The sequence below is a fragment of the Hydra vulgaris genome, chromosome 10 (assembly GCF_038396675.1).
Source record: "Hydra vulgaris chromosome 10, alternate assembly HydraT2T_AEP".
NCBI classification, from domain to species: domain Eukaryota; kingdom Metazoa; phylum Cnidaria; class Hydrozoa; order Anthoathecata; family Hydridae; genus Hydra; species Hydra vulgaris.
The window spans coordinates 40,050,793-40,078,732 of NC_088929.1; the positions used below are offsets into that span (position 1 = coordinate 40,050,793).

The window sequence follows — 27,940 nt, forward strand, 5'->3', positions numbered from 1 at the left end:
TTTAAAAAAAACAATAAAACTTAATGAGGCAACTTTTTTTAAAGACACGCTTTTTTTTGTAAAAAGAATTTTACAAAAATGGTAAACAAACAAAAAAAGTTTTTTCTTTATTACACTTGTATAAAGCCTAAACTTACTTGATGTAGTTTTGATTATATTCAATTATAAACCGAAATTAACAACACATCAATTTACCAAAAACATTAGATACGCTCGAGATGATAACCGATCACATACGCGGTACTGACATTTACTGGCCCCAGATACGCAGATATGTTCTTGGGCAATAACCTGCATTCTATAGGTTAAATAAAAGTAAGCCTCAATATTGTCGGATGCCGATTAGAATCCTGCATGCATTTCCCAAGAAATCTCATATTGGCTACATTTATCAAATACGCGGTATTATCCAATGCTAGTTACGCGGTTTTGCACTATCCCTGACGATATAATAAATAACTTTTACAGACGTCGCTTTTTTTAATAAATTTTTGAAACTCGAATTTAAAAAAACTTTTATTTTGATTTGCCATGGCTATAAGAACGGTAAATCTTCTTAAACCTAACTTAAGCATAACTTTCCTTAACTTGGTCCTTAGGTTTTTCTGAAATAATACAAAAAAATTATTTTTAAAGTTTATAATTTTTAAGTTATATTAAGAATATTACTAAAAAGAAAACTTTGACATAACAGTGCGATGTGTGTAAGTCAAAACGGTCTCAGAATTTTAAACAATGAGTATATATCGCTTCCATCCAGAAGGTCAAATAATTATTGGAAATTTAAAAAAATGAATTTCATTTGAATTTAGTTACTTTGTAATGACTTAGCATCAGCAATGATTTTATGTACATGTACGCATGCACACACGCACGCACGCACGCATGCATGCATGCACTAACTTTTCAAATTAAAAAGGGTTAAATCCTTCCCTGTCATCCCCTTCTATTGGCATGAAGTACACAATAAGATTAAGTACACAAAAAAATTGTGTACACATAAAGATTATCATGAAATTTATGAAATAAAAAACATTCATAATTATTTTTCCTTTTTGAATGAAGATCATTTTTTAAAATGAAGACATAAAGCTTCAAAAATGCCAAATAAAGCAAAAACACATGAAGAATGCAGAAAGTCTGTTTGTTTTCTTTGCATGAGGAAAGGAGACCGAGAGTTAAATGACTTTATCATTGAAAGAATTCACAAATTGTTGAAAACAGACATTGACTTTGCAGATGAAAGAGTCCCACAGGCTATTTGCAATGCTTGCCGAACTCTCTTGCAAAAAAGAGATGCTGGGGACATGAGTGTTTCACTTCCTGCAATCTACAACTTCTCTGCAATCATTGTCAAGCCTTTGACACGAACATCTGGTCCATGTAACTGCCTCATTTGCCAAATAGCAAAACTCAAGCTCAACCAGAAACATCCCTTGGCACCAAAAGAAAAGAACAGAAACCTTGACCAAGGTGAATCTTCTAAGCCTGGCCCTTCACCAAAGTCCCGCTTACAGTCATCAGAGAAAAGATGCGCACAATGTTTGTCCATTCTTGCAAGAGGTTTCAGACATTCATGCACAATCGGAACAAGACATCAAAACTTGCAAGCATTGGTCCAGTCAGATCCTGTTGGTGCTGAGCAAATTGCATCTGCCATCATCAGCTCAAAGGATGCATATCCTGGAGGAACAGTCCGGCTGAGTCAAGCAAGAGGAGGGCAGTTATTTCCATTAACACCAGGTAATAATAAACTTCTGTGGGAATCACTTTTACTCATAACTATTGTTGTTGTAATTATTCACAAGTAAAAAAAAGTTGTTAAATTTATTTCATTTGGTTTTTAGGCCCAGCATCTGCACGCAAATCAACCAGTTCAACACTTACAATGAAAAGCTTGTTAAATGTTCAGTTGAACACAGGACTATCCAACACGGGAATGCGACAACTTGCCTCAACACTTAACAAAACAACAGAAACTCGACTAGTTGCGCCATTTTTCCAGCAAAAGTTTGCTGCTGTAGGAAAATCGTTGAATGATTTCTTTCAACTATCAGTTGTCAACATTTCAGCAGAAAAAGGAAAAGCTGAAGAGAAGAGAACAATCATTCACTGCAAAAATCTTGAGGACTTAACCAACAAGGTGTTGTTGTCAAGGGAATACGGCTCTAATCATTTTGTCAAGCTGGGCATTGATGGAGGAGGATCATTCTTGAAAATGAGCTTAGCAGTTATCAAGGTAACTGATGAAGATGATGAAACAAGAAGTCCGCAACAAAAAAGTCTTCGCCTGCTGACAAGCTCATCTGCCCGAGACACAGATGTCAAACGGCAGCTCATAGTTGCCACCGCTGAAAATGTTTCTGAAACATATGAGAACGTCAAATTGATGATGAACATCATTCAATTAAATGATGTTTCTTTCTGCATTTCATGCGATCTCAAGATGGCCAACATCATTTGCGGAATTCAATCCCATTCAAGCAAACACCAAGGATCAATCAAGGAGAGATTTGAAGCCTATGTTGCAGCTGGATCGGATACAAAATCAGCAAAAGATTTTGACAATGTAATCCATCCACCACTGATTAAAATGGATGGCTCAACACTCATTTTGGATGTGATTCCACCAATGGAACTCTATCTTCTTCTTGGAATTGTCAATCATCTTTTCAAGAATCTTTCTGAGTTATGGCCTGGTGCCAAAGAATGGCCAACTTTGCTGCACATTCAGCTCCAGCCATACCATGGCGGACACTTTGCTGGCAATGAATATCATAAGCTTTTGCAAAACCTTGACATTCTCCAAAGAATGGCAGAAAAAGCTTGCTCCTATCAAGCATTTGGTTTCATTGAAACTCTAAGACATTTCAAAGAAGTTGTCACTTCATGCTTTGGAACAACTCTGCAGGAAAATTATAAAGAAACGATTCAGAAGTTTAAAATTTCTTTCCTATTCTTGCCAATATCGGTGACACCTAAGGTCCATGCTGTTTTCTACCATGTTTCTGAATTTGTAGAAAAACATCAAACCTCCCTCGGAATCTTCAGCGAACAAGCAACCGAAGCAATGCATTCAAGGTTCACTGGGAGCGGTACAAGCGCATCCCAACTCATCCAGAATATGGAAAACAACTCTTCACTTGTGTTGTTGACTATAACAGCAAGCATCTGTCACAAACACACCTACAAACTCAACTTTTTCAGAAATATATGTTTTGGACTAAAAAAAATTAGAAATTGTAAATTTTAGAATTTTTTCAGAAATTTAAAAACTGTTTTTGGATTATGCATTTTGTGAAGATAGCTTTTAATTCTATTCTCAAATTTGCAATATGTAAGAATCTGTTTATTTTTTATCATGAATATTGTCCAGACCAAGCAAGTTGTGAAAATATACTTTATGGAATTTTACACTTTGTGGTTATTTTACCATAGAACGTTAAAATGAGAAAAATGGCTCTGACAAACTTTTGGATGTTTGAAATGACTTAAAATTATTTTATTATGATCTCTATATACCTACAACTTAAAAAAATCACTGTAATTTATGATTTTGAGCTGTTTATTTTTTTGGAAAATCTTGGATTTTGGTTATTTTCACTATATAACTTAAAAATGAAAAAAATGGCTCGGACGTAGTTAAAAGATTTCAAAAACAGTTCTAAATGTTCACACTAGGTCTATATAATGCCCATCTAAAAGGATTTGTTCGGTCCTTTCGGGTGATGTTAGCCATGGATATTTACAGGGTGTGCAATCGTTATCTTGCTCTACAATCTTCATCTTTTCTCTTTCAGTAACTTCCAACTTTAATTAGTGGCTGCTTGCAGCTTTGTTGGAAGCGATGTTTAAAAAAAAAAAAAATATCGATTGAGGGTTTGGGTAATACTTATGTTTCATTTATAACAATAAGAAAATATAACCCGGCAATTCCAATATTATACACATATATATGAATATTGTAATAAAATAGAATTACAGTATTGACAAAAATACAAGTCTTTCAATAATGAATAAATCGACATGCTACGATCTAATACAGAGATAACAGTACTGGCATTAATTATTATCGATTATTTAAGATCGTTTTGATTATAACGAGTGTTCGATTTCTGTATTTAAATATTCATTCTGTGAAGAATCAACGAGACCGTGAACGAGACCGTGAACGAGACCTCTTTGGGCTAAATGAAAAACAATTTATTCATATTTAAACAAAATAATATTCATACCAAAAAAAATTAAATTAAATGATTAAAAATAAATACCATGTTTCATTTACATACCTGCTTCTAGATCGCGAGCGACTTCGTTCCCCAGATTTTACGGGTTCAGGAGATCTAGAACGCGATTTTGATTTACTTCGAGATTTACTTCGAGATTTTTCTCTCTTACTTCGTGATCTACGTAATCAACGACTTATTATTCAAAATACTAACAAAAAAAAGATTTAAGATAAAAATAAATTCACGTGAGATGCAATTTAAAATAGATACCTTGAACGACTCCTTGATCGTGAAACACTTCTAGATTTTTGCCTACTTCGAGATCGAGAACGAGATCGAGATGCCGAACCTCTATCCTAAACAATAAAAACCATCAAAATGCATAAAGAAATATACAGCATCAAAAATAAGATTTAAGATCTTCGTATCAAAACAAAACAAAACAGATAAAAAACGATTCAATAAAATAACGTAGACAACGTATAGAAGATAAAAATGGTATAACATTAAATTAAAATGTTTTATTTTATCTTTAAGGCATTATAATTAAATTACATCAAGAACTCTGATTTTTTTCCCATTTAATTCTGTATTGTCGATCTTTCGAATAAGATTTTTCATATCTTCGTATGTTGATGTACAAATACATCTAAAAAGTAAGTTATAAAATTTATGTTAGGTTATTATAAGTAAAGATTTAAAGTTTTCTTAATTAAAAAACGTTTTATATTAAAAAAAAGATATACTTAGTACTTAAAATTAACACAAGATTTAAAAGTACTCACGCCACCCCTCTTTCTTTTCGATGAGCATCTGCGTAAGTTACTTCAGCATGAGGCCGACAGTAATCTTTTAAGTCCTTTTAACACAATTCACATAAAAACAAAAAACATTAAAAAAAATTGAATTCATCATAAACTAATATTTATATCGTCATGCACGTTTTCACTTATATTCACAATTTTAGTTTTTCAACGTAATTAAGTGTATATTTTTAAATATACTTTTTATAAAATTTTAGTTAAAAAAATTATCAACACAAATAACTTGTTTATTTGTGTTGATATTATTTACTATCAATACTTTTTGCTTCATGCTATTTTTTTTAAAAGCGCGAAAAATTTATAAGTTTTTACAAAAACAATAATTTTGTAAATTCCTGTCAAAACATGCACTGCGATATGATAGACCATTCAACGAACCTTCGTATTACAAAATTCCTTAAGCTTATAAAAAGTTTTAACACAATTATCTTATGCTCTCACCACAACTTAACGTCAATAGAAAATTTTAAACAAACTGTATATTGTCTTCAAGTCACTAAACCCAATCATTGTACATCAATTGGAATACTGACGTCAGTAAAATGTGTTGAACAAACATCAATAGTCATCACTGGTTTTAAAAAATATATAACTCTCAATGAACATGTTTTAGAAGAAGACGCTAACACTTCATTCTATGCTCAACATCATTGAAATAATAATTTGAATTCAGTGTTTTGGAATGTTCATCTGAAAGTCAACATCAAGTGTCGAACATCTCATTGAAGTTGAGTGACATCAATGAAACCATCAATGCATCTAATGTTAACTGAAATTATTAAGAAGCTTTTAACAAAAGATTTACTAATCTTTCTTAATTATGTCTAACAATACAATAATATTAGTGCTCATAACAACCTTTTGCATCTGGCAGCATAATGACTAAGAACCTGTAAATAATTATCCCTTACACTTATAATATGTTGTAAAGTTAGTTAATAAATTCACCTGCCAACTGACTCTTGATGACAGATTTTCAACGCGCAACATCCATTTTGTTCGAACAGGAGGTCCATACCTGAAAGAAATTATAAAATAGTTAAGTATTATTGAAATTTGGTAATACTTTATATCCATATTGCTTTCCACACTTTGATAGTATTTTGATATCTCAGATCAGAGATTAGGTGTTAAATATCTTGAACAATACTTAAAAACAGTTTGATTAATAATAATTTCACATTACTTGCAAAATTATGTATTTTGAAATATATATGCATACATATATACAAAATTTATACAAATACCCTGGAATCTGGAATATATCCAGATACCTTGTATCTAAATGTTGTATATACTTACTCATATACAATATTTATAAAGTAATATTTATATTTATATATACATATTCATATTAAATATTTATAAAGATTGTTGTTACTAAAATAACATCTTTTTATAAGCCAATTAGTGGTGTTGTCCCTTGCCATGTTCTTAATAAGATAAAACAGCTCAACAAATAGCCTACAGCAATGCTGCATATTAAACCTTTATTTCCTGTGCCAAGGTTAATGTTTCAGCAAAACCTAATTATTTTTTTAAAACTCAAAATAACAGTATTTTAATTTTTCTCTCTAGATTATTCTTTTAATGCAAGTAATTTTATTAGCCTTGACTCAAACACATTACTGCACATGACTAAAATGCACGACTTTAGCAAGCAGAGATAGTCATTGAAAAAGCTAACTATTAAATTAATTATTTAAAAATAGTCTTCAAAAAAAAAAAAATACAGATTATGATGAATCCCTCTTGTAAATAATAAATTTTTTATCTTGTCTCCAATAATCTGAGTATTATTTTTATTTTTCTACTATGTATCACATCTATTCAACATTGGCTGCAAATCTAACTATGGCTTTAAACTTGTTTAAACTAGGCCTTAATTAAACCTTGGTTAGATACTATTATTCATTATTTTGTATGCTGACAGTGTTTAAATAGAAAAATTAATCTTACTTATCGCGAGCTCTTTGTTTTCGGCCATATCCATTTCTATCGTCTTTAAATCGTTCCCTTCCATAAGGTGCACCGCCAGATCCACGCTCAATGCCTTTTGCATGTTCAATAATCACTCTTTTTTTATAAAAATAAAAAAGAAAGAAAGAAAATATAAAAACACTAAATGCAAAAATAAATGTAACTAAGAATTTATATAAACAACATCGTTAAAAATAAACATCAGCAAGAACTGTTTTGTAATTTATAATAATTACATAAATATTGAATTAACTGACCTGTCTCCCATTAACTCCTTTCCATTAAGATCATAGACAGCATCGTCAGCATCGCGATAGTCATCAAAATCCTTGAGATAAAATTAATATTCTAAATTTTGAAACTTAGTAGTTTCCAAGGTTAAACAGTATAGTGAGCATACTTTATGAAAAATTTAGTTATTAATTAAATTTTAATCACTTAATTTTTTTAAATTTTCAAAGAAACAAAAAAACTTTTTAGAGTAATTATAGTTTTTATAGTAATTATAGTATTAAATGAATAAAATAATTTCTAAAATTTATTAATTATTTTAATTAAATTAAAGAAATTTTTAATGAATAATTTCTAAAATAATTAAAATAATTTCTAAAAATTGTGCTGTAAAGCATAGCCACGATAAAATTGACTCAACTTCGAATGGTTTAAATTACTGAATAAAATATACAAGAGTAAACCTTTTAAACATAAACAAAGCTCAATTCTTCAATTTCGCAAAAAACAAAAGTTTTCCTTAAAGATTATTATCAAAAATGTTGTCACAAAAACAATTCAATCATGAAAGAAATTTGCACATTAATGTAAATTAAAAAAGGTATAGGGCCAAAGATAGAATCTTGAGAAATCCCTGTTTGTTAGCTATATCAGGGAAGATGTGATTAGTGGAATCAAGCGATCAGGCTAATGAAAAGTTCTTAGCAAACAGTTCAGCTTTGTCTTTAGGTGAGGTAACAAAATCTAAACCTTGCAAGAGAGGTGGATTAACATCTTTGCTTGTATTAGAGACTCTGTTAGATTCTCCAGAAGTCTCAGGAACCTAATTTTTGGGATAAAATACAAGATTTTGGGACTTAAGAATAGCATTCTTTGACGTTAGACAAAACCTTTTTACAATGGTTTCTAGCAATAGTAAACAGACATCTTTTTTCTGGAGAATTGCTTTAGTGATAAATTTTAAAACAATGGTTATGATTGAAAATAGCAGCAGTACAATAAGAAAACCACGGAGAAGATTGAGGCTGGACTTGGAAGTGTTGAAAGAAAATAAAAGATTCCATGCCAGCCTGAATCCAAGAAGTTACATGAGAAGCTCATCTGTCAGCAGGACAACATAAGATTTTAACCCAAGGGCCATCACTAAGAAAATCTTTTAAAGAGTCCCAGTCTGCTTTTAAGTTATTATAAGAGGTACGATGATAGGGGGCTTTGATGATGAAGAAAAATGAGATAACAGTTTAGCAAATATTAGTGAATGATAGATTTAGAGAACTTGGTTATGATAATGGTTTTTTGTATTTTAAAGTTTTTGATACTTTGGTCATTTTTAAATTGGTTAAAAAACTTGACTTGAAACACAGGTAGTACTCAGTACACTATCTAATAGTCCAAGCAATTGCCTCATTATTATAATTAAACCCTAAGCCCAAATAAAGCGTTCCAAATATGGCCTCGACAAAGTGCAACAAAAGTACTAACAGGGACACCACCCGTGCACATGTTGATGGAATCAGCCTCTCTGAAAGAAAACCTGACTACCAGCAGGCCTCGGAACTATAAAACTGAGTTTTAAAGCAGTATCCTCATAAGGAGATAATAGAATGAGTCGCCTAGTCATAAAAACAGAGACACAAGCAAAACCCATGCAATGAGTCAAGAAGATCCAAGTTTCAACATCCTAAATTGAAAACAATGTATTATGAATACGTCAGCCTAATACATAAAGGGGTGCAAATTTAACTTTATAATTAAAAAAATAACATACATTTAAATAATATAAAGATAAATAAATTTTTTTGAAAACAATCAATAACAAAAGTTAATAATATTTTTGGTAAATAAACAATTTTTTTTATACCTGAGAATTCTTAAACTGAGTTATAAAATGTTTAAAGATTAAAGTTTTCAATATATTTAATTTTAAGTTTAAACTTTTTATCATTTTTGATTAAAAGTTTTTTTTTCATTTTTGATTTAAACTTAAAATATATCATTTTGAGATTCAATTTAATTTTAATGTAAAATATGTTTGCAAATTTTTTTTATTTGCATTTGCAAAATAATAATTGCACTAATGATGCAAATTGAATTTTAAAGATGTATATATGTAAGCTTAGCTGAGTTACATTTACTTGTGTTATGCTTTTTCGTTATGCAAAAAAACCTTGTAGCAAAACCTGATACCACTTACTCAACTCATTCGCACTAAAATAAGTCATTATGATAATAAATAAATAATTTGAAAATTAAAAAAGCCAGTTTTTATGACACTTTGCTTGCAATATTTTTTTTTAAAGTTTCGGTAAAAAAGATTATAAATTTTGAAATTACTATAAAATTCTGGTTCTTTTGAGACCCAGGTTAATGTACTTTTGAAGAAAAAAAGTTTACTGATATATGAAAGCCAGTGTGTAATCAAAGGTTATGGTGGATGACCTTTTTCAAAAATTAAATAAAACCAATGACTTTTCAGTTACTTTCAAACCAAAGTTAATTTGTTTTTTATACAGGAAACTAGAGATACCAACAAGTCAACATACTAACATAGACATCTGACAGTTTTAAAATTTCTGATTTTAAATAAGGAGCTAAACCATGATTTAACTTGTATGAAGTTTTGCTTTGACTGAAATTCTAAAATTGTGAAGCTGCGGCACTGTTCGGAAACATAGCTGTAAAAACATAGCTGAAGTCATCGTTTAACGCAAAGAAAACCACTAATCACATTTTTAAGCTGCCAAATAATTTCAGCCTTAGTAACATCTAGTTTTTGACACACAAGTATAATGCCTTTTGTTTTTCTGTAACTGATACATTAGAGTCAGAAAAGACAGATGGCAAAGAACTTTTCTCTTTTGGTTTTGCAAAGAATCTTTTCACTTTTCTTAAGTCTATATTGTGTTTGGCTCCTTTTGCATGATCTGTCAAGCCAGAGCGCATGCTTGAAGAGAGTTCAATTGACCCGTGGCAAACCACACATCTTGCTTTAGTATCATCTTTAAGATCATTCTTTAGGGTTTTCATCGCTTAACCAGTCATCTTTAAATCATTTTTCATGCTTCACTTTTTTAACTAATTTCTTAAAGCATTATTTTCCAATTTTTCCAGAATGTTTATTAAAAACAGTCTTTTCTCCAGTTTTTCCAGCAAAGTGGACACCCTGAAGGTGTTGTTTGTGTAACTATTAAAAAACAGTTTTGTGAAATGTGCAACAAAATCGTTTTTCAGCAAGAATTGTTTTCACACTTTTCACACCAAAAGTAATACCTAAAATACTAATCAAGTAAAAAAATGCTAATCAAGAGTAATAGAGATCCCAAAGTGCAATTAAAAAAATATGCTTAGGCAGAAAGTAAAACAAAATAATAAATGTATAACCAACAAAAAAAACTTTGTTGTTTTATTTGAAGCTTGCCGCCTCCGTGTTAGCCAATCTCCAGCAAGCCAATCAAAGCAAGTCTTTAAAATAAACGCTGCAATCTATAGACTTTATAATTTATTCAAGCACATTTAATTCCAAAGAGTTTTAGTAAATGACATCATTGTAGAATTTTTTTTTGAATCAATATTATTTGCTTTTGTTTTATTCGTTTTTTAAAATAATCGTTTATCATCAATCTTATGACTTTCCTATAAATTTTATAAGAAGCTTAACAAAATAATGTTTTTTTATTGAGTACATGAGAACCAAATAAATTTAATATTATTATGTTGAAATATAATAATGTATAATAAATATTCGAAAAACTTTTTGATCACCTTATTATATATTTTGAATTCTTTTTTGTTTTTATGTAAACAATGTGAACTTTTTTTCTAAGCAGTTTATCACAATGACATTTTTATTCTCCAATCGAAATGACATTTTACAAATTCTTAAATTTTTAACGAATAAAGAATTTTGGTAAACAACATCATTTATCAGAGATATTTGCTGAATTCCTAAATTTTTAGTTAAAAAATATTTAAAGATTTTACACTAAACAAATTTACAGACATCATTTATTAGAGATATTTACTGAATTTTTAAATTTTTAGTTTGAAAATATTTATAAATTTTACACTTAACAAATTTACAGACAGCTTTTTATTAATCAAAGCAATAATTAATGTTTTGTGGTAATAATTCAAGACAGATGGCAATTAAAATTGTAAATGTGTTGCAGCGCGCATTAAAAAATATATTGTATTTAATACTTCCTAATTTATGTCATATTTGGCAAGTATTTTATATAAATCTGTCTCTTAAAATTAAAAATCAAAAAACTACCAAAATTGACAATAAAAAGTTTTTCATAAAACGATTTCAATTTTAAAATTTACTCGACAATGCTACACTTTTTTATAATCTTGACCAATAATTTTTCAATTTTAAAAATAAAATAAGCAATACATTTTTTACAGAATACATTTCATTTAATATATTCTCGCATGATTAAATAATTTCAAGAATACTTGTACCCAATGAAAAGTCTAGCAAATAAATGCTGTTAATTAAACTTTCACTTTATTTTATTTTGCTACCAGCCATTTAACAAAAATCTTTACGCTGCGGCCACACATTTTTTTGAATAAAATTTGGGAGGCATAACATTGACAACTAAATAAAATTCGAATAGTAAATCTCTTTAAAAGCAGAACAAAATATATATCAATAGAAAGCTAAACAAATGCACTTTTTAATAAAAGAAGTGTTTAACACGCATCATTGAACAAAAAGAAATGCAAAGTGTATAAAACCACTGCTTTATAAGTAATTAAAACATTAAGTACAAAACAAAACTTGTCAAGTGCATAAAAAGAATGTTTTCCATGACGAAAAAAGAACATTTTTAATTACTAAGCTAAATACTTCTACAAGTTAAACTTTACAGTGTTAGCACTTCTTTATTTTAGAACTAAAATTAAAGATTTTTTAATCAAGGATTCCTCAAGATTTTTTAACTTTGTAAAGTGACAACTTTTTGTAATAACACAATATGGTTCTTATTTGTTCTTGATTATGTAGAGAATTAATTAAACCTTAAGAATATACAAATTATATGTGTCTAGAGTGAAAATATATGTACAAACAAGATAAATTGTGAAGCATACTCGAAATCTGCTACCAGCAGCTTGCAGTAGTGTTAAATAATACAAAATAATTTTTTAACAGAATTTTAATGAGGATAATAATCATTTAAAAACAATAAATATAACACAAAAAATAATTTACAGCAATAGACAAGCTTAAAATATCTGAAATATTTTATATTTTCAATGCAAACTTTGTGAAATTTAGAAAAGAAAATAACTAAAGAAATTCTACAGTAATTTATGATGGAAAAAAAACTTTTATATAATAATAAATACAAAACTCTTATCTAAAAATAAATAACTAAAAAATTCTTTAGTAATCTTTAATAATAATTAAAAAAATTTTTTAATTTGATTAAAAATAAAAAGCCTGAAAAAAATTGTAAAGTCTGAAGATTGCGGCGTATGTTTTAAAGACTTTGAGAGAGGCTAACATGGAGATGGTGAGCTTCAAGTAAAACAACAAAGTTTTTTTTTGTTGGTATACATATTATTTTATTTTACTTACAAAAAATTCTGCCTAAACATTTTTTTAAAATCATTCTCTTTAAAATGAACACAACTTGTCTCGGCACTTTGGGATCCCTTTAAGTCTATTGGATCCCTTTAAGCCCAAAAAGCTCTAACTTGATGTTAAAGTTTAAAAAATTATACTAAAAAACGCTAATATTCACCATATTTTAAAAACGCTTTACACCAAAGTTTAAATTTAGAAATTGATCGTTTAGAACTCTTTTTTCTTAATAATGCAACCTGGTTTTTATTGTCGTCAAAATTAAATTTTATTTAAGTTAGGGGCGATTCCATGTGATAACATCCAGGACATGCAACTTTAAGTCTAAGATTTTGCTGATTTTTACACCACTCAAAGATTTTAATAAGTATGAACATTCCCAAAATTTTATCATCTAATTCCTAACAGTTTCAAAGAAATAACTTTGCCTTGAACCAACAAAAATCTGCCATTTTAAACATGGTTTTGGTCATTGCTTCTGTTCTGCATGCAATGGAAAGCTGATAATGTGTATGCTTACAAACTTTTAGGCAAGAAATCCAATAAAATAACTTAGAATATATAATAACAGCCATAACACCTGTAATTTTGACATTTATCACAATTTTGCTGGGGCAAATTTAACTACAAAAATGCTGATGTATGTAGATATTTTTTAGACATGTCCGGAATAGTTTAGTTAGAGTTAATACAAAGAATTGGAGAGTGGTCTTTTTTTAAATAGAAAAACAACATGGTCAAATTTACTTAAATTAGTTACTTAAAAAACAGGAATTATGAAAAATCATAGGAAAAAAAAGGTGGTACTCTTCAGGTTAAATACACAACAGTTAATGTTTAATAATTTTCAAAAAAATTTCCCACCCACTTTGAGCTTATTAAGACCCCCTCTCCCCTTTGTTAAATTTCACTTGATGTTGTTGACCAAAGAAACTGTATCTCAAATCTAAAAAAAAAAATTCAATTATTATTTTTTAATTATTGAGACCCATTTAGGTCTTAAAAATTAGAAAATATAAACTTATAGGAAAACAAAATCCCCACTCATCTGTTTGTTAAGACTACCTCCCCCCCTCCTTCTTTTCTCATCTCCTCCCCTTCCCCTATTTATTACATTTAGATAAAAATTCCTATCCATGCTTTTATTCCCACCCCACAGTGTGTTGAGCAATTAAGAGTAACAATTGACAGTAATGAAACTGAAACAGCTTTGACCATTTCAGATTGTTCCTTTAATTGTTGCTGACTTGCTTTTTCTTGGTAACTTTATAAAATTTGATCCTAAATTTCAAAAATTTATAAAAATTTTAAAAGATTTTTGAAATTTAGGATCAGTAAATCATTGCGGGTGATTGAATTATAAAAATGCAGATGTATAGACTCATTATGTTTTTTTTTTTTTAATTGTCTTGAATAATTTAGTTAGAATTATATGAATTGGATTGTGGTCTTTCCCAAAACAGAAATAAAAAACATTGTCGAATGTATATCATTAGTTAATGAGGAAATTTAGAACCATAATCTGACTTTTTTATTTAGTGTTTTTAAGTATTTTATTAAATCTTTATTACTAAACTAAAAAAGTTAAACAACATACTCAAACAACTTTTTTATTGACCAGTGGTCAACATTTAGTTGAGACAATTATTGGTAAAAAAACATCAATATTTAATAAAGTTGTTTATTACCACTTCCTGCATTCTATTATTTTATCACTTTCTACATTATACATACTACAACATGTTTTATGATGGAGCATTTATTTTATTTAATTTGGCTTTTAATAGTTTAACAGCCTAAAAGGAAACTCATAGTTAGAATGTAATAACCATTAAAATATCATAACAGATACAAACAATCTAACTTTGTTTATTTTTTTACCTAAAATACTTTAAAGAAAATAGTTCTCACAGCAATAGGCAAGGGAATTTCAGTTAGGCAACATACTAGTTTTAATACTTATTGTTTTTAAGCCTGGAGTCCTTGCCAGCATTATACCTAAGTACTACCGGTTCAAAAACTAAAAGTTAAAATTTTTTCCCATCAGTAGTTGTCAAAGCTTTTTTATAATTTTAGAGCTCCTAGATAAAGAAGAAATAATCTTTTTGTGAGCTTTAAACCGGAGTACTTTTTGGGACTATGCATCCTTGAATAAAATTTAATAAATGGGATGAGGGGGTCTTAATAAGCTGAGAGTGAGTGAAAAAAAAAGTTTTCAAAAATTTTTTTTATCACTGAAGTTCTTAATACACTGCTGTGTATTAAGCACTTCATACACTGCTGTGTATTAAGCACTTAATACACAGCAGCATCTGAAGAGTACCGCCTTTTTTTCCCTTTGATTTTTCATAATTCCTGTTTTTTAAGTAACAAATTCAAGTAAACTTGACCATGTTTTTTTTTCTGTTTAAAAAAGATCACACTCCAATTCTTTGTAATACCTTTAACTAAACTATTAAGAACGACATCTAAATAAAAAAAAAAACGAGCTACGTCGGCATTTTTGTAATTAAATTTCAACATTTAATTACAAAAATGCAGATGTAGCTTGTAAAATTATGATAAAGGTCAAAATTACATGTGTTATGGTTATTTTTATATTCTAAGTTGTTTTATTGGATTTCTTGCCTAAAAATATGTATAAAAAAAAAAAAAACACTTAAAAAGTAAACACTCAAAATTAACACTTAAAAAAACAAACAAAAGAAAATTCAAACATCGATTTGTAGTAAATCGCTATAAATTTTTCTACACTTATTTTCGCCAAAAATAACAAAAAATTATTATTATTTTTTTATTTTATGCTATAGAAGTTTTTGTATTTGCATTTTCACTTTGTAGTTTTTGCTTTTATTTTATAGTTTTTGCGTTTTGACGTTTTGTTTGGGTAAAGTTGTGTTTATTTGTGTTGTTGTTGCCAAATATTTTTATTGTTGTTTACTGTTTTTCTATTTTACTAATATTTCTTCACCTTTCTTTTCTCTTTTGATTGTTTTTATTTTTAATTTTATTTTATTTTGTAGAAGCTTTTGTGTTTGCATTTTCATTTTGTAGTTTTTGCGTTTTGCCTTTTCGTTTGCGAGAAAGTTTGTTTTTATTTGTGCTGTTTTGCTAACTGCTTTATATTTGTTTGTTGTTATTAATTGAGTGTTTTCATATTTTTTGTCTTATTATTTAATTTATAATAGCTTTATTGTTATTATTATTATTTTTAAATTAATTTATTTTATTTATTATTGCTGTTGATTTTTCATTTTATTTTTTTTTCATTTAGGTGTCACTCCATTGATTAGTTATTAACTATATGAGTGACACCTAACCTAATTTTGTAAAATTATAAAAAACTTGTAATTTTTAATTTTTGGTTGAATAAATGGATTTAAAAAAAAAAAAAAAAGTATACACATTTTCAACTTTCTATTGCATGTAGAACAGAAGCAATGACCAAAACCATTTTTCAAAATGGCCAATTTTTGTTGATTCAAGGCGAAGTTTGAAAAGTCATATCTTTGAAACCCTTTGGAATTAGATGATAACATTTTGGGAATGTTCATAACTTATTAAAATCTTTGAGTGGTGTAAAAAACAGCTAAATCTAAAACTTAAATTTGCATTTCATAAAAAAATTGAATGCTTTTACATGGAATCGCCCTTAAATTAAATGTTTTAATGAATATATATATATATATATATATATATATATATATATATATATATATATATATATATATATATATATATATATATATATATATATATATATATATATATATATATATATATATGAAGGGCTATTCTAGATCTATATTTTTTGACAGTGCTGACTGTTTTTTGGCACCTTCCAAATTCAGAAATTGAGGAAACAAATCTTTTTTTTTAGTGAAAAAATGCTTACATACAGCAAATTTCCTTACAAAAAGGGGATGGAATGGGGGTACAACCACCCAAATTATTTTTCTAGAAAAGCCGCTGTATAAGTAAGTGACCGAGCCCCTGGCTAAAACTGACTTTTTGCAAAAAATTTGCAACACTTTATGTTATAATTTTATCCTTATATTTACTATTTATTAAATACTGGCACACATATTTTTAAACTCTAATTTCCTTCAAACAAGACTGCAAGCAACCACTATTAAGTTATGAGTTTCTTTAAAATAAGTTAAAATACTAGTTAAAATAATAAGTTAAAACACTAGGAAACATAAACTGAAGACTTGAAAAATTGTAAGTTGCATAAAAATGGAAAACATAAAGAATTACAAGGTTTTTTTGATGTTCAAGGAAAGAAACTGGGTTATTAAATGTTTTTATAGCATAAAGGGACAGATACAATAAAAGGATGCAACTTATTGAATAAAAAGCCAAGCAAGAATGAGTTTTGGTTTATTGTTATAGAGATAATAGCTCGTTTGAGCATTGACCATGATTGTATTTGTAGAAAAAAGAAAGAAACACAATCTTACAACAATGGGAGAGTGACTCAAGCTTGGCAGATAAAGCAGGTCTAATTACATTTACAATGTAACTTAAGTAAGTCTAAATTAGATTTGCAACGTGAGTTTAGACTTTTTCTGAGAGTAAGAGGATTGTTATTTTTTAATATAGGAATGCCAACAACATTGCAATATTTTTTTGCAGTAAATAGACGAGTTTAGTTGTCTAACAAAAATTGTGGATTTCAAGTTCAGAATTTAAATCCATAAGCCACTGCAAGCCTTAGTCTGTTACAAAAGAGAGATAAGATTTAAAAACGACTGCTTGTTCTAAACAATGAAAATCTGCAGTTAGAAAGAAATAATTTCAAAACCTTTAAATAAAGAAACTAATAGCAAAGTAAAGATTAATCGTAGGTTAGTTAGAGAGGTCCAATTTTTTTCAAGAGTTTTGAAAAATTGGAACCACTTATTTAGCACTTTAAAAGTTTATCAAAAATTGAAGAGAGTTCCGGAGAACACTTTTTAAAGACTATGATGGAAATCTTGTCTGGAGCACAAACTGTAGAAGTGTTAAATTGAGAATTAACTTTAGCATCGGAACCCAATGATTTGGATGTTTAACAATGGGTTAATCTGTTCAACTGTCAGGAAAAGTATAGCCATTATATTCAAGAGTCAAATTAGAGTAAGATTTCTTTTCAAACAACTCTGCTTTATTCTGAGGAAAGTAAAAAGATCAGGTCCATGAATTAGAGATTAAATGTTAGACTTACTTTAGATAATGACATTGTCGAAGACTAACCAAAAGTCTCTAGAACCTAACATCTGAGATAAGATACAATATTTAGAAAACTGAGAATAACAGAGCTTAAAAATCAGACAGGGAAAAAGATGAAAAAATGATTAATGATTGATAAAGCAACTGCTGAAGATGGTGAAAAATGTGGAGTAGAATGAGACTTGACTTAAGATTGAGAAGTAAAAAGCTTCCAAACTTTTATTCCAGAAGGAATAAAAGCTTCTAGGATGCACTTTATGCATACATATTATGGATAAAAACATTTATGTTTGCTATTTTTCAAGATGCTGGCATACAATATTCTTTAATACTTTTTTCTATACATAGTTGGAGTGCGTTTTTATAAATAATATTTGACATAGGGTTAAGGCCAAAGATCAATCAGAAATTGATGCGCAATAAATTGATTATTGTAAACTGTTATCCATTAATACTAAATAGTGAACTTCGTTAAATTTATTTACTTATAAAAAACAAGTATAAACTTGAGGAAATTAAATATAAAAAGGAACTTAAAATGAAATAAAAGTTGTATTGACATTACTTTTTTTAAGCATGGTTTCTTTTAAAGTAATAGCAAATACATTCATTTTATGTAAGATTTTGGGCTCTTTTGCAAACGCACATAAAAACCATGCTAAAATATAATTAATTTCTTCAAAAGCGTACTTAGTTATTTAATTTAAAATTAACACTATCGATAAAAGTTGAAAATGCGTTTTAAAATTTAAAGAATTTTTTTTTTTAATATTAATATATGTTTTTATAACAAATAAAAAACTATACATTGCATAATTATTTGGAGAGAAAATTGCTGAAGTAATGCATTTGTTTTAAAAAATTTTAAGCGAACGCCAACCATTGCTTAAGGAAAAGTAAAGAAACACGATGTTTGCTTTTTAATCTTTTTTTTAACAAACATTCACACAATCGCCGATTTGTCGCGCCCTGAATTATAACCAAGTATGAAAAAGATATAAAATATTAAATATTAGCGTTTTTTAGTGTAATTTTTTAAACTTTAACATCAAATTAGAGCACTTTCTGTTGATTTTTAGACCTATCTTTTTATACAATTCTTAATCAGCATAAAATTCTCTATCGTAATCGACAATAAAAATAAAGGTGGAGGGGGGAGGAGAAGAAACTGCAGTAGCGTCTGATGATTTTTGTACAAACACTTTAATTACCCTTTTTGTGCAAAAAATTCAATTAACACTACATGTAAGTGTCATACATACATCCCAAAATAGCATCACCATTAAAATCTAGACTGTGCTACAAAAAATATCTTCAGACTCTTTTTCTTTTCTTTTTTGATTTGGGATAGTGAATATGAGATCCTTAAGTTCAATATTTTCAATTCAATCATAAGTATGTTCCTTAAATTTTAAAAGCTATGTTTTTAGCCAACTTACAATTAGCACGAAATTATCAGCCATAATCTGCAACAAAATCAAAGTAAGTAAAAACTGTATTTGCGCCAGGAAAGTTTTGTTTTTTTCGCCTTTTAATGTTACTTTCAAAATTTATTTTTAACATTTTTATAAATTTATTATTATTACGGAAATATTATTAAACTGCTATAGCAACAACAACTATAAACAGCACAAATATTTATTAGCATAATAAAAAAAAAAAATCTCACAACAAAAGCATAGCCATTTTTCATCATTATATCACGAATCTTTCCATAGTTATCAAAAAACTTTTTCAAGTCTCTTTCTATAACACGATTGTTTAATCTGCCAACATATAGACGAGGCATTTCTTGCAATAAATATTTGAACTTATAAGATTTTGATTATTATAAAAATTATTATCAAGAGAAGTTCGCAAAACTGTTTTTAAGAGTGAGTGGCCCACAATTCAACATGATACTTATATGTATTTTACCGAACTTAAAAGTTAGAATAAGACTCGGTGGTAATTTGCGAAAGTATACTGTCACTTTTAAGATACAGTATACTTTTGGATTTTTAACGCATATTACCACTGTAATTTATTCTAACTTTTAAATTCGGTATTAAGTAGTATTAAAAAATACTATAGTATTTAAGTTTTTATTGCACTGTACCAAATGTTGATATCAAAAGCGGTCAGTGTAATTTAAAGTAAAAATCCTAGGTTTCTTAACCGCTTATTGTAATCTTAATCTAGAATTACATTACAATACACCCCATTTGCAAATTTAGGTAGCTTTTTTTTTTCCTTTTATATACATATATATATATATATATATATATATATATATATATATATATATATATATATATATATATATATATATATATATATATATATATATATATATATATATATATATATATATATATATATATATATATATATATATATATATATATAGTATATATATATATATATATATATATATATATATATATATATATATATATATATATATATATATATCCGTTTCAAAATGTTATACATCGAAGGACAAGTCGCATTAGTTACATCAATGTCATCAATTCAACGGCCAATCAGTGCTACGTATTTCCATAACTAAAGCAAAAATTAAAACCAATTCAGCCCAACGCTTCCACCGTTCCACCTAGCCATCTACGCTACTGAACAAACAACCTATGTTCAATCAGAGCTATTGACCAGACTATCTGTTCTGCCTAAATCATGTTGGCCTCACGTCATACTTTTTGTGGAAACATGGTTCACAGATTTATCAGAGGTTGCCATACCCGGCTACCAACCACACTGCAAAGAAAGAGACAACGGGTCAGTGGAGTTGCCATTTACACAAAAGAAGATATCATAGTCAACGAAGTTAATTCTACTCAGCTTAACTCAACATCAATCGAGCAAAAATAAAAATTAGTGAATAATTGTTTCTCCTTGGCTGCTTATATTGTCCTGAAGACCTTAATAATCAGGTTTCTACTCAGTCACATTGATCATGGCTGCTCGGCAGATACTACCTAATATAAACTACTCGGCAAATTTGCGGTCGGCAAATGAGCCAGACCATGCTATTTTCATCGAACAAGGTAACTCTCTTGGCAACATTGCAATGGTAACATTCCTATCATTGAAGGTAAATTTGCTGTTGAAGATCTTAACAACTCGCCTACTTTGCCGCTATGACCTCCACTTATTTGGAGCCAAGCAAACTACGCAGTGATAATTGCGCACAACGCAGCTGTTGATTGGGAATCAGAATTCACAGAATTTTGTCATCAAAAATCCATCAAAATACACATACTATCAACAACTACTCCCTTCACTGAGAAACAGGAGCAATGAGTAGCACCAGATCTTATTAAGAAAGTCAAAGCTAAACACGCCTCTTGGGAATAGTACATTAATGCTGATTGCGATATGCACAAATTACTCAAAGAACCACATTGCATCACATGCAAAAACGTTACTAAAATAGTAAAATCTGCAAGACGCCAGTGCAAAAAGAATCTCGCCTGGGAGTCCAAAAGCAGCCCTAAACGCTTACATGCACATGTACAATAGCAACATCACTACCGATACAGGCAATATATGCTTATTGTTGAATAACTATTTTTAATCGGTTTTTGTTTTGGAGCCCGAAAGTCTAATGCTAGTTTTTGAAAGTCATACTGAAGAAAATTGTGCCGTTGACCCAGCATGTTTTCATATCGATAGTACAAAAGCGCCTAAATAACCTTGATGAAAGGAAATCAACCGGCTATGGCGGCTTACATCCACGGTTTCTTAGTAAAAGTGCTACCACCTTTGCCAAACCTCTTTCGCCTAACTGTAAGTGTTCATTCCCGACTGGTTTAGTTCCCGAATTGTGGAGAAAATCAAATGTAACGCTTTCACTTTCAAGAAGGGGAGTAAACTAAATGCACCAATCTACCGACCTATCTCACTTGCACCCATTCCATACAAAATGATGGAAAGTATTTTTCAAACAAACATAATTGAACACTTTGCTGCTAATGGTTTAGTTACTCCAAAGCAGCATGACTTTGTTTATTGCAAGGGTTGCTTTTCAATCCTGTTAAAAACTTAAAACATCATGACGGAAGCGACTCATCAAAGCTAAACAGTAGACGTCATATTACACAGACTTTTCAAAGGCGTTTGACAAAGCTCCGCATAAACGCCTTCTTCATAAGTTAGGAGCTTACGTTATTTACTATACTTAACCAAAGTCAACGAGTGGTTATCAAAGCATCACATCTAAATGGCAAGCGGTCACTAGTGACGTGCCTCAAGGCTCGGTCTTTGGCCCATCGCTTTTTGTAATCTTCATTAATGACCTGCCGGACAGCATCACTCATCATATGGAATACTTTGTTGAAGACTGGAATGGTCACATATTTGGCTTATGCATTTTAAAATTGAGAAATGCAAAATAATGCATTGTAGCCGCACATCTTACTAATCAACGCGCAAATACTCAGTAGCTAACGTCGACGGTACGCGTTGTTTACTCGAAAAGACTGTAGTCGAACGAGACCTTGGTGTGATCGTCATTAATTAGCTAAACGTAAAAGCACAAGTAGTGTCAGCCGCATCAATAGCGAATAGAATACCAGGGCGACTCTAAAAAACATTTCACAGTCGAAGTTCTTATTTATGGAGAATACTATATCTCACTTACATAGCCTGATCGCCGCATTTAAAGTCCAACATAGCTTTCCTCATCGAGTTACAAAAACAGTATCATTTATTCAACACTTGTCCTCTGAAAATTGTCTCCAACAGCTCGGTCTAACAAGACTTGAAGAACGCCGTAAAAGAGCAGGCCTTATCGAGAAGTTTAAAATCACGCGTAAACTCAAACTTTTCTTTTTTTCGTTCAGCAAAAAATTTTAAACAGTAAATGCCTTCTCAAAATATACTATTTTGAGAAGGCATAACCAAAAACTAGAACGCCAGCTTGTTCGAAATTGTGAAGAACAACCCTTTATCAAGGGGCAGTGACTTTACAATCAATTAACGCTTTCAAAGACTGCATAACAAAGTAACTTTTAGAGACACTATTGCTGCCTTGTCTGTAGCTTTGTATTTTCGCCAGGATAGAGAAGCCTGGTGTAGCACCTCTTCATCAAACTATAAATAGATTTATTGCATTTGTTTTTATTTTGACAACTGAGCTTAAGAAATATATATATGCATATATACATATATATATGTATATATATATTTATACTTAAAGAACATTGAGCACTCTATTTGTAAAATATACTAACATAGTTTACATATATGTGTATATATATATATATATATATATATATATATATATATATATATATATATATATATATATATATATATTGATAAATGTTGTGTTCTGCTGGAAATATAACTCTCGTCTGTTTAAGAGTGATCAATATCTTTTTGAAAAAATAGATCAAATAATACTGAAATATTTTAAATAAAGTAATACAACTTTACAATGGAACATGCTAAAGTGGCTTTATATACAACGCTTTTTGATAGACATTCATTATTGCATGCGGTTTTCTTAATGCAGTTGCAATTTATATCATTAGCGGTGAGTTTGTTGCGCAAAATTTGTTGGTTGTGTGAATTAATAATAGATCAAATATTTGGCATGCAGCTGTAACTAACTTTTAATGTGTTTCTGTTGAAATTTTGTGGAGCTTATGATGTAATGGAAAATGCAAGTCAATTAAATTTAAGAAAAGGTGTCCAATTTTTGTAACCACATTTTTACTGAAAGGAGGATTAAACCATATTTTATTTCTTTTTCGTTTATTAGTATTAAAAGAATTTAGATTTGAATAATATTGGAGATTGGTGTGAGATTTCACACCAATCTCCAATATCATTTAAATCTATTGAATTCTAATCTAAATAACGAATGTCTATCAAAAAACGTTGTATATAAAGCCACTTTAACATCACCTAATCCCAGTCTTACGGAAAAATCTTACATCGGTATTAGTGAAAACGCATTCAAGCTCAGATTTGCAAACCATCTTAAATCATTTAATGCAACCAGGTATAGAAATGATACAGATCTTTCCAAGGAAATCTGGAAACATAAAGACGCAGGTAACATGCCTATAATTAAGTGGAACATAATTCAAAGATGCCAATCTTATAATCCATCTACAAAAAAGTGTAACCTTTGCATCATTGAAAAATATTTTATTATGAATTTTGATAGTGGCTTACTACTTAATAAAAAAAAAGGAATTGGCTTCTGCTTGTAACTTTGATTCCGGCCATTAGCAAATATCGGATCACGTACACTTGACGTCAGATGCCGTTGCAATGCTAAATTTGTATTTTTTATAACAGTTTTCATTTTATATTTGAATAGTATGGCTATGGATTGCCGAATGGCATGAAACTTCAAGTTCCATTCTAAAGTTGTTTTTTTTCATTTAAAATATTCTAATATATATTTATATTTATATATATTTTTTATATACATATATATATATATATATATATATATATATATATATATTTATATATATATATACACACATTTATATATAGAACCTTGTAACTTGTTTTTGTAATTGTTTGCTTTTTTTTTAAAACTAACTTCAAAATTTTTATTATAAAAATTAAATATGGTATAGCAATTTAAAATTATGTGATCTGCCAAATAATTAGGCCGATCACATGCTAGAATTAGATCCTAAAATGATTATACCATCTGCATTTTATATTAACTATTGACATTATATCCTTTTTACCATCAGCCTTCAATCGAACATGACAGATTGTACCCATAGTGATTCTTTCTCCCATTAAGTTTCAATATAAAGTGCAGGATTTTTCATTGCATATTTGGCGGATCACAATACAATAATTATAACATTTTTTATACTGAATTTTTGACAGATCACTTATAAGCAGTGCCTTGGCTAGTGGGGTAAAGCCCCCTCCCCCTCCCCCCATAAAAAAATTGTCAGAATTAAAAAATTAAAAAAATTAGGGCCTAATATTTTTAAAAATTCCTCACCTGGTTTTTCTGAAAAAAAAAAAGCTCCTTAAATTTCAAAAAGGGCCCCTAAATTTGCAAATGGGCCTCTTAAAATTGCTGTACCCCTTCCCAATTGGGGGTCGTGTGGTAGCCAAGCGAAGACTCTGCTAAAAAAAATTCGTGTAATTATTATTACAACATTTTATTTAACTTACTTTCTTGTCGGTTTGTTTATTTTTTTTTTTTGGTGTCCGCTCAAAACAAACATAAGGTCAGCGGTAATAATATAAAATAATGGTTAAAAAAAAATCAAACGCAAAACATACTTTGGTTTAGCGTAAATAAAAGAAATCGTTAAGAAAAGTAATTAAAACAAACTATAAACTTTTAACGTTTTAGTTTAACGTAAATAAACTTTCTTAGCAGACTAAAAAGTAAATAATAATAAAAAAAAAAACTTTGAAAAACAACATTTTTAAAATGGGCTAAAAAGTAAAAAATAAACTATTTCATGAAACCCAAGGACTTCGTGTTCGTACACAACCTGAAATATCTATTAAAGTCAATGACTGAAAATGTTGGGCGTCAATAGAAACGAGTTATACTTAGTTGCCCAACATTTTTTAAAATGTTGTTTTATAATTCCCTGAGCCGTTTTTGTATTTGTAAATGATCTGCTCAGCGAATCTTTTCTGCTCTGCCGATTATACATTAAAAAAAAAAGAAAAGAAAGATCAAGATCATTGCATTGTAACTTAAAACAAACGAGACAAATGTCTGAAAAACGAGTCGGATAGTTGTCAAAACATGTGGATCTTATTTAATTTCGTTATCTATAATCTCAAAATCTGAATAAACAGCTACTTATTCAACTCCATTCTTTCAAATCCAATTTTAAAATACAGATCTGCCTGTTGTTTAACTAATATATGATGATATTGCAAAAACACATTGTAAATTATGTAAAAAAGTATTCAACGTCCTCTGAAAATACAAAGAATAAGACATCGTCCACTATTGCCTCTCGACTTATTAATCCTGAACTATATATTAAGCCAAACAAGCATGTTATAAATTTTGGAATTGCTGCTCTTGCAGGTTGTGTTATGTACCTTGTTTACATGATAGCTACTGCAGATCAAAATAAAGGAAAGCAAAAAACTCTCTCACAAAATACACGAAGTATTCGCAACAAGTGGGACTAATTTTAAAACTAAACTTTATCGGTTATTTAAAAATGAATCGTGATTTTTTTAATTTTTTTCAAAATAGTGTTTTTTATAAACTTTTTTGGTTAAAACCAAGATTTAGACATTGGTATTCTCTAGGATATACATCTAGGTTTTTGCATGTTGGAATTATAAGTGGCATTTGCAGCTTGATTTGGTTAGTTATTCACAGGTTTATGCAAAGCAAAGATGAAAAATATAAAAAAATGTATCAAATTGATTATACAGAGAAAAAAGCATTATGCGAAAGAAGAAGAAAAGGTAGGTTATTTTATTTTAGTTTTTATGTAAAAGTTGGGTGGTGTGTTGGTTCAACACAGCCTATTATTAAAAATGAATAATTAATATAAATATTTTAATCTTTATTGAAATGAGTATATCTTATAAAAATACAAAAATTATATAAGGGTGATAAGTATAAATTTTTTATCCACATTACATGCATCAAAGTATTATAGTAGTATGAAGCATAGTATTATTTTTAGGGAATATAATTATAATTTAGAAAAGGAAGCATTTTTTAGTAAAGTAACTCCTCCTCTTTAATCTAAGAATTAATTGTTTTGAAAAAAAAAATTGTAATTAATTTGCCTTGGCTTTTAGTAAGTGATTAAAATTTGAATTTCAATAATGAAACTTGATAATAATAATTGTTAGCGATAGATGTGATGAGAACATAAGCCAGAGCATTAAAATCAAATATTAAAAAATTGCAAGTTACATTACTTGTAGATAATTATTTGCAAATCACATCACTTGCAGAACCTAATTTGCAAGTCACACCAATTGCAGCAATTAGTTTGCAAATCACACAAAAGTATTTGAAGACGGTTGCCACCATACTTTGGAATGATACACCTTGGTAGTCTGTTAGTGTCTAAAAAACTAACAAATCTTTTAAGATCACTTTTGGTGTCTTTAAACCACAATTTTTTCTGAGCCAAAACAATTTATCTCATACAATTATTACCAAATAACTCACAACTTTCAGATTCTAGAGACTTCTAAGTTGAATGACATAAAAGTAGCAATTGTGTTAAGAGGGTGTATATGGCAATTTGGCTCATTCAGATTTTTGCCCCTGGTTTCACGAATTTGGTTTTGGTAAGAAGGTTTACTGGGACTCTGTCTGACATTGTGTTGGATATATTTGAGATGATTATTTATATATATTGGTATTATTGTATGGTACTTGAAATTATTGGCAGTTATGTTGAAGTAGAAACACTCATACAGTTTTTCAACAGTTTTGGTATACAAATCATACCAGAAAAACGCAAAGTTCTAAAAATGTGGAGCAGAATATTAGCACAAAATTTGGTTCCATAAAATGTGGATTTCGGCATACCTATTATCATTCTTATAATACCATGGATGCAGTACCCACCATATCCCTGAGAGAAATTTGTTACAATTTAGAATAAATAAACTAATAACTTTCTTTATTTTAGTGGATCTATATACAATACAAAATAAGGAAAAAAAAAAACAAACAAAAAAAAAACAAAACAACAAAAAACTTTAGTTTATATATATAAAACCAAAAGCATTTCATTGAGGTTGAACTAGAAATGTAATGTGTATTTTAGGTTCTTGTATTTTTGTTTTTTTTTGAAAAAAAATGCATGGGTCAATTTTTTTTGTTTTTTGTTTGGTAAATATTATAAACTTATTATTTTAAGATATTAATTTAA

At 29.0% G+C, this 27,940-nt stretch overlaps 2 protein-coding genes across 2 annotated transcripts in view; one reads left to right on the plus strand and one right to left on the minus strand.

The window, feature by feature from the left end:
- Nucleotides 1-3,933: 3,933 nt before the first annotated feature.
- On the minus strand, nt 3,934-19,976 carry LOC100208263 (serine/arginine-rich splicing factor 6). The gene is made up of 9 exons (XM_065808013.1): nt 19,741-19,976; nt 7,291-7,361; nt 7,013-7,129; nt 6,002-6,071; nt 5,015-5,088; nt 4,785-4,878; nt 4,500-4,585; nt 4,290-4,406; nt 3,934-4,187 (listed from the first exon to the last, which is right to left on the minus strand). Exons 1-9 carry the CDS (start codon nt 19,858-19,860, stop codon nt 4,145-4,147), a joined length of 792 nt encoding a protein of 263 aa, XP_065664085.1. The 5' UTR covers nt 19,861-19,976; the 3' UTR covers nt 3,934-4,144.
- Nucleotides 19,977-25,711: 5,735 nt separating this feature from the next.
- LOC100207636 (ubiquitin carboxyl-terminal hydrolase 30 homolog) overlaps nt 25,712-27,940 on the plus strand; it is a 69,683-nt gene continuing 67,454 nt past the window's right edge. The window contains exon 1 of the mRNA XM_065808014.1: nt 25,712-26,507. Coding sequence (XP_065664086.1) covers nt 26,255-26,507 — 253 coding nt within the window. The 5' untranslated portion in view covers nt 25,712-26,254. The remainder of the gene's footprint in view (nt 26,508-27,940) is intronic.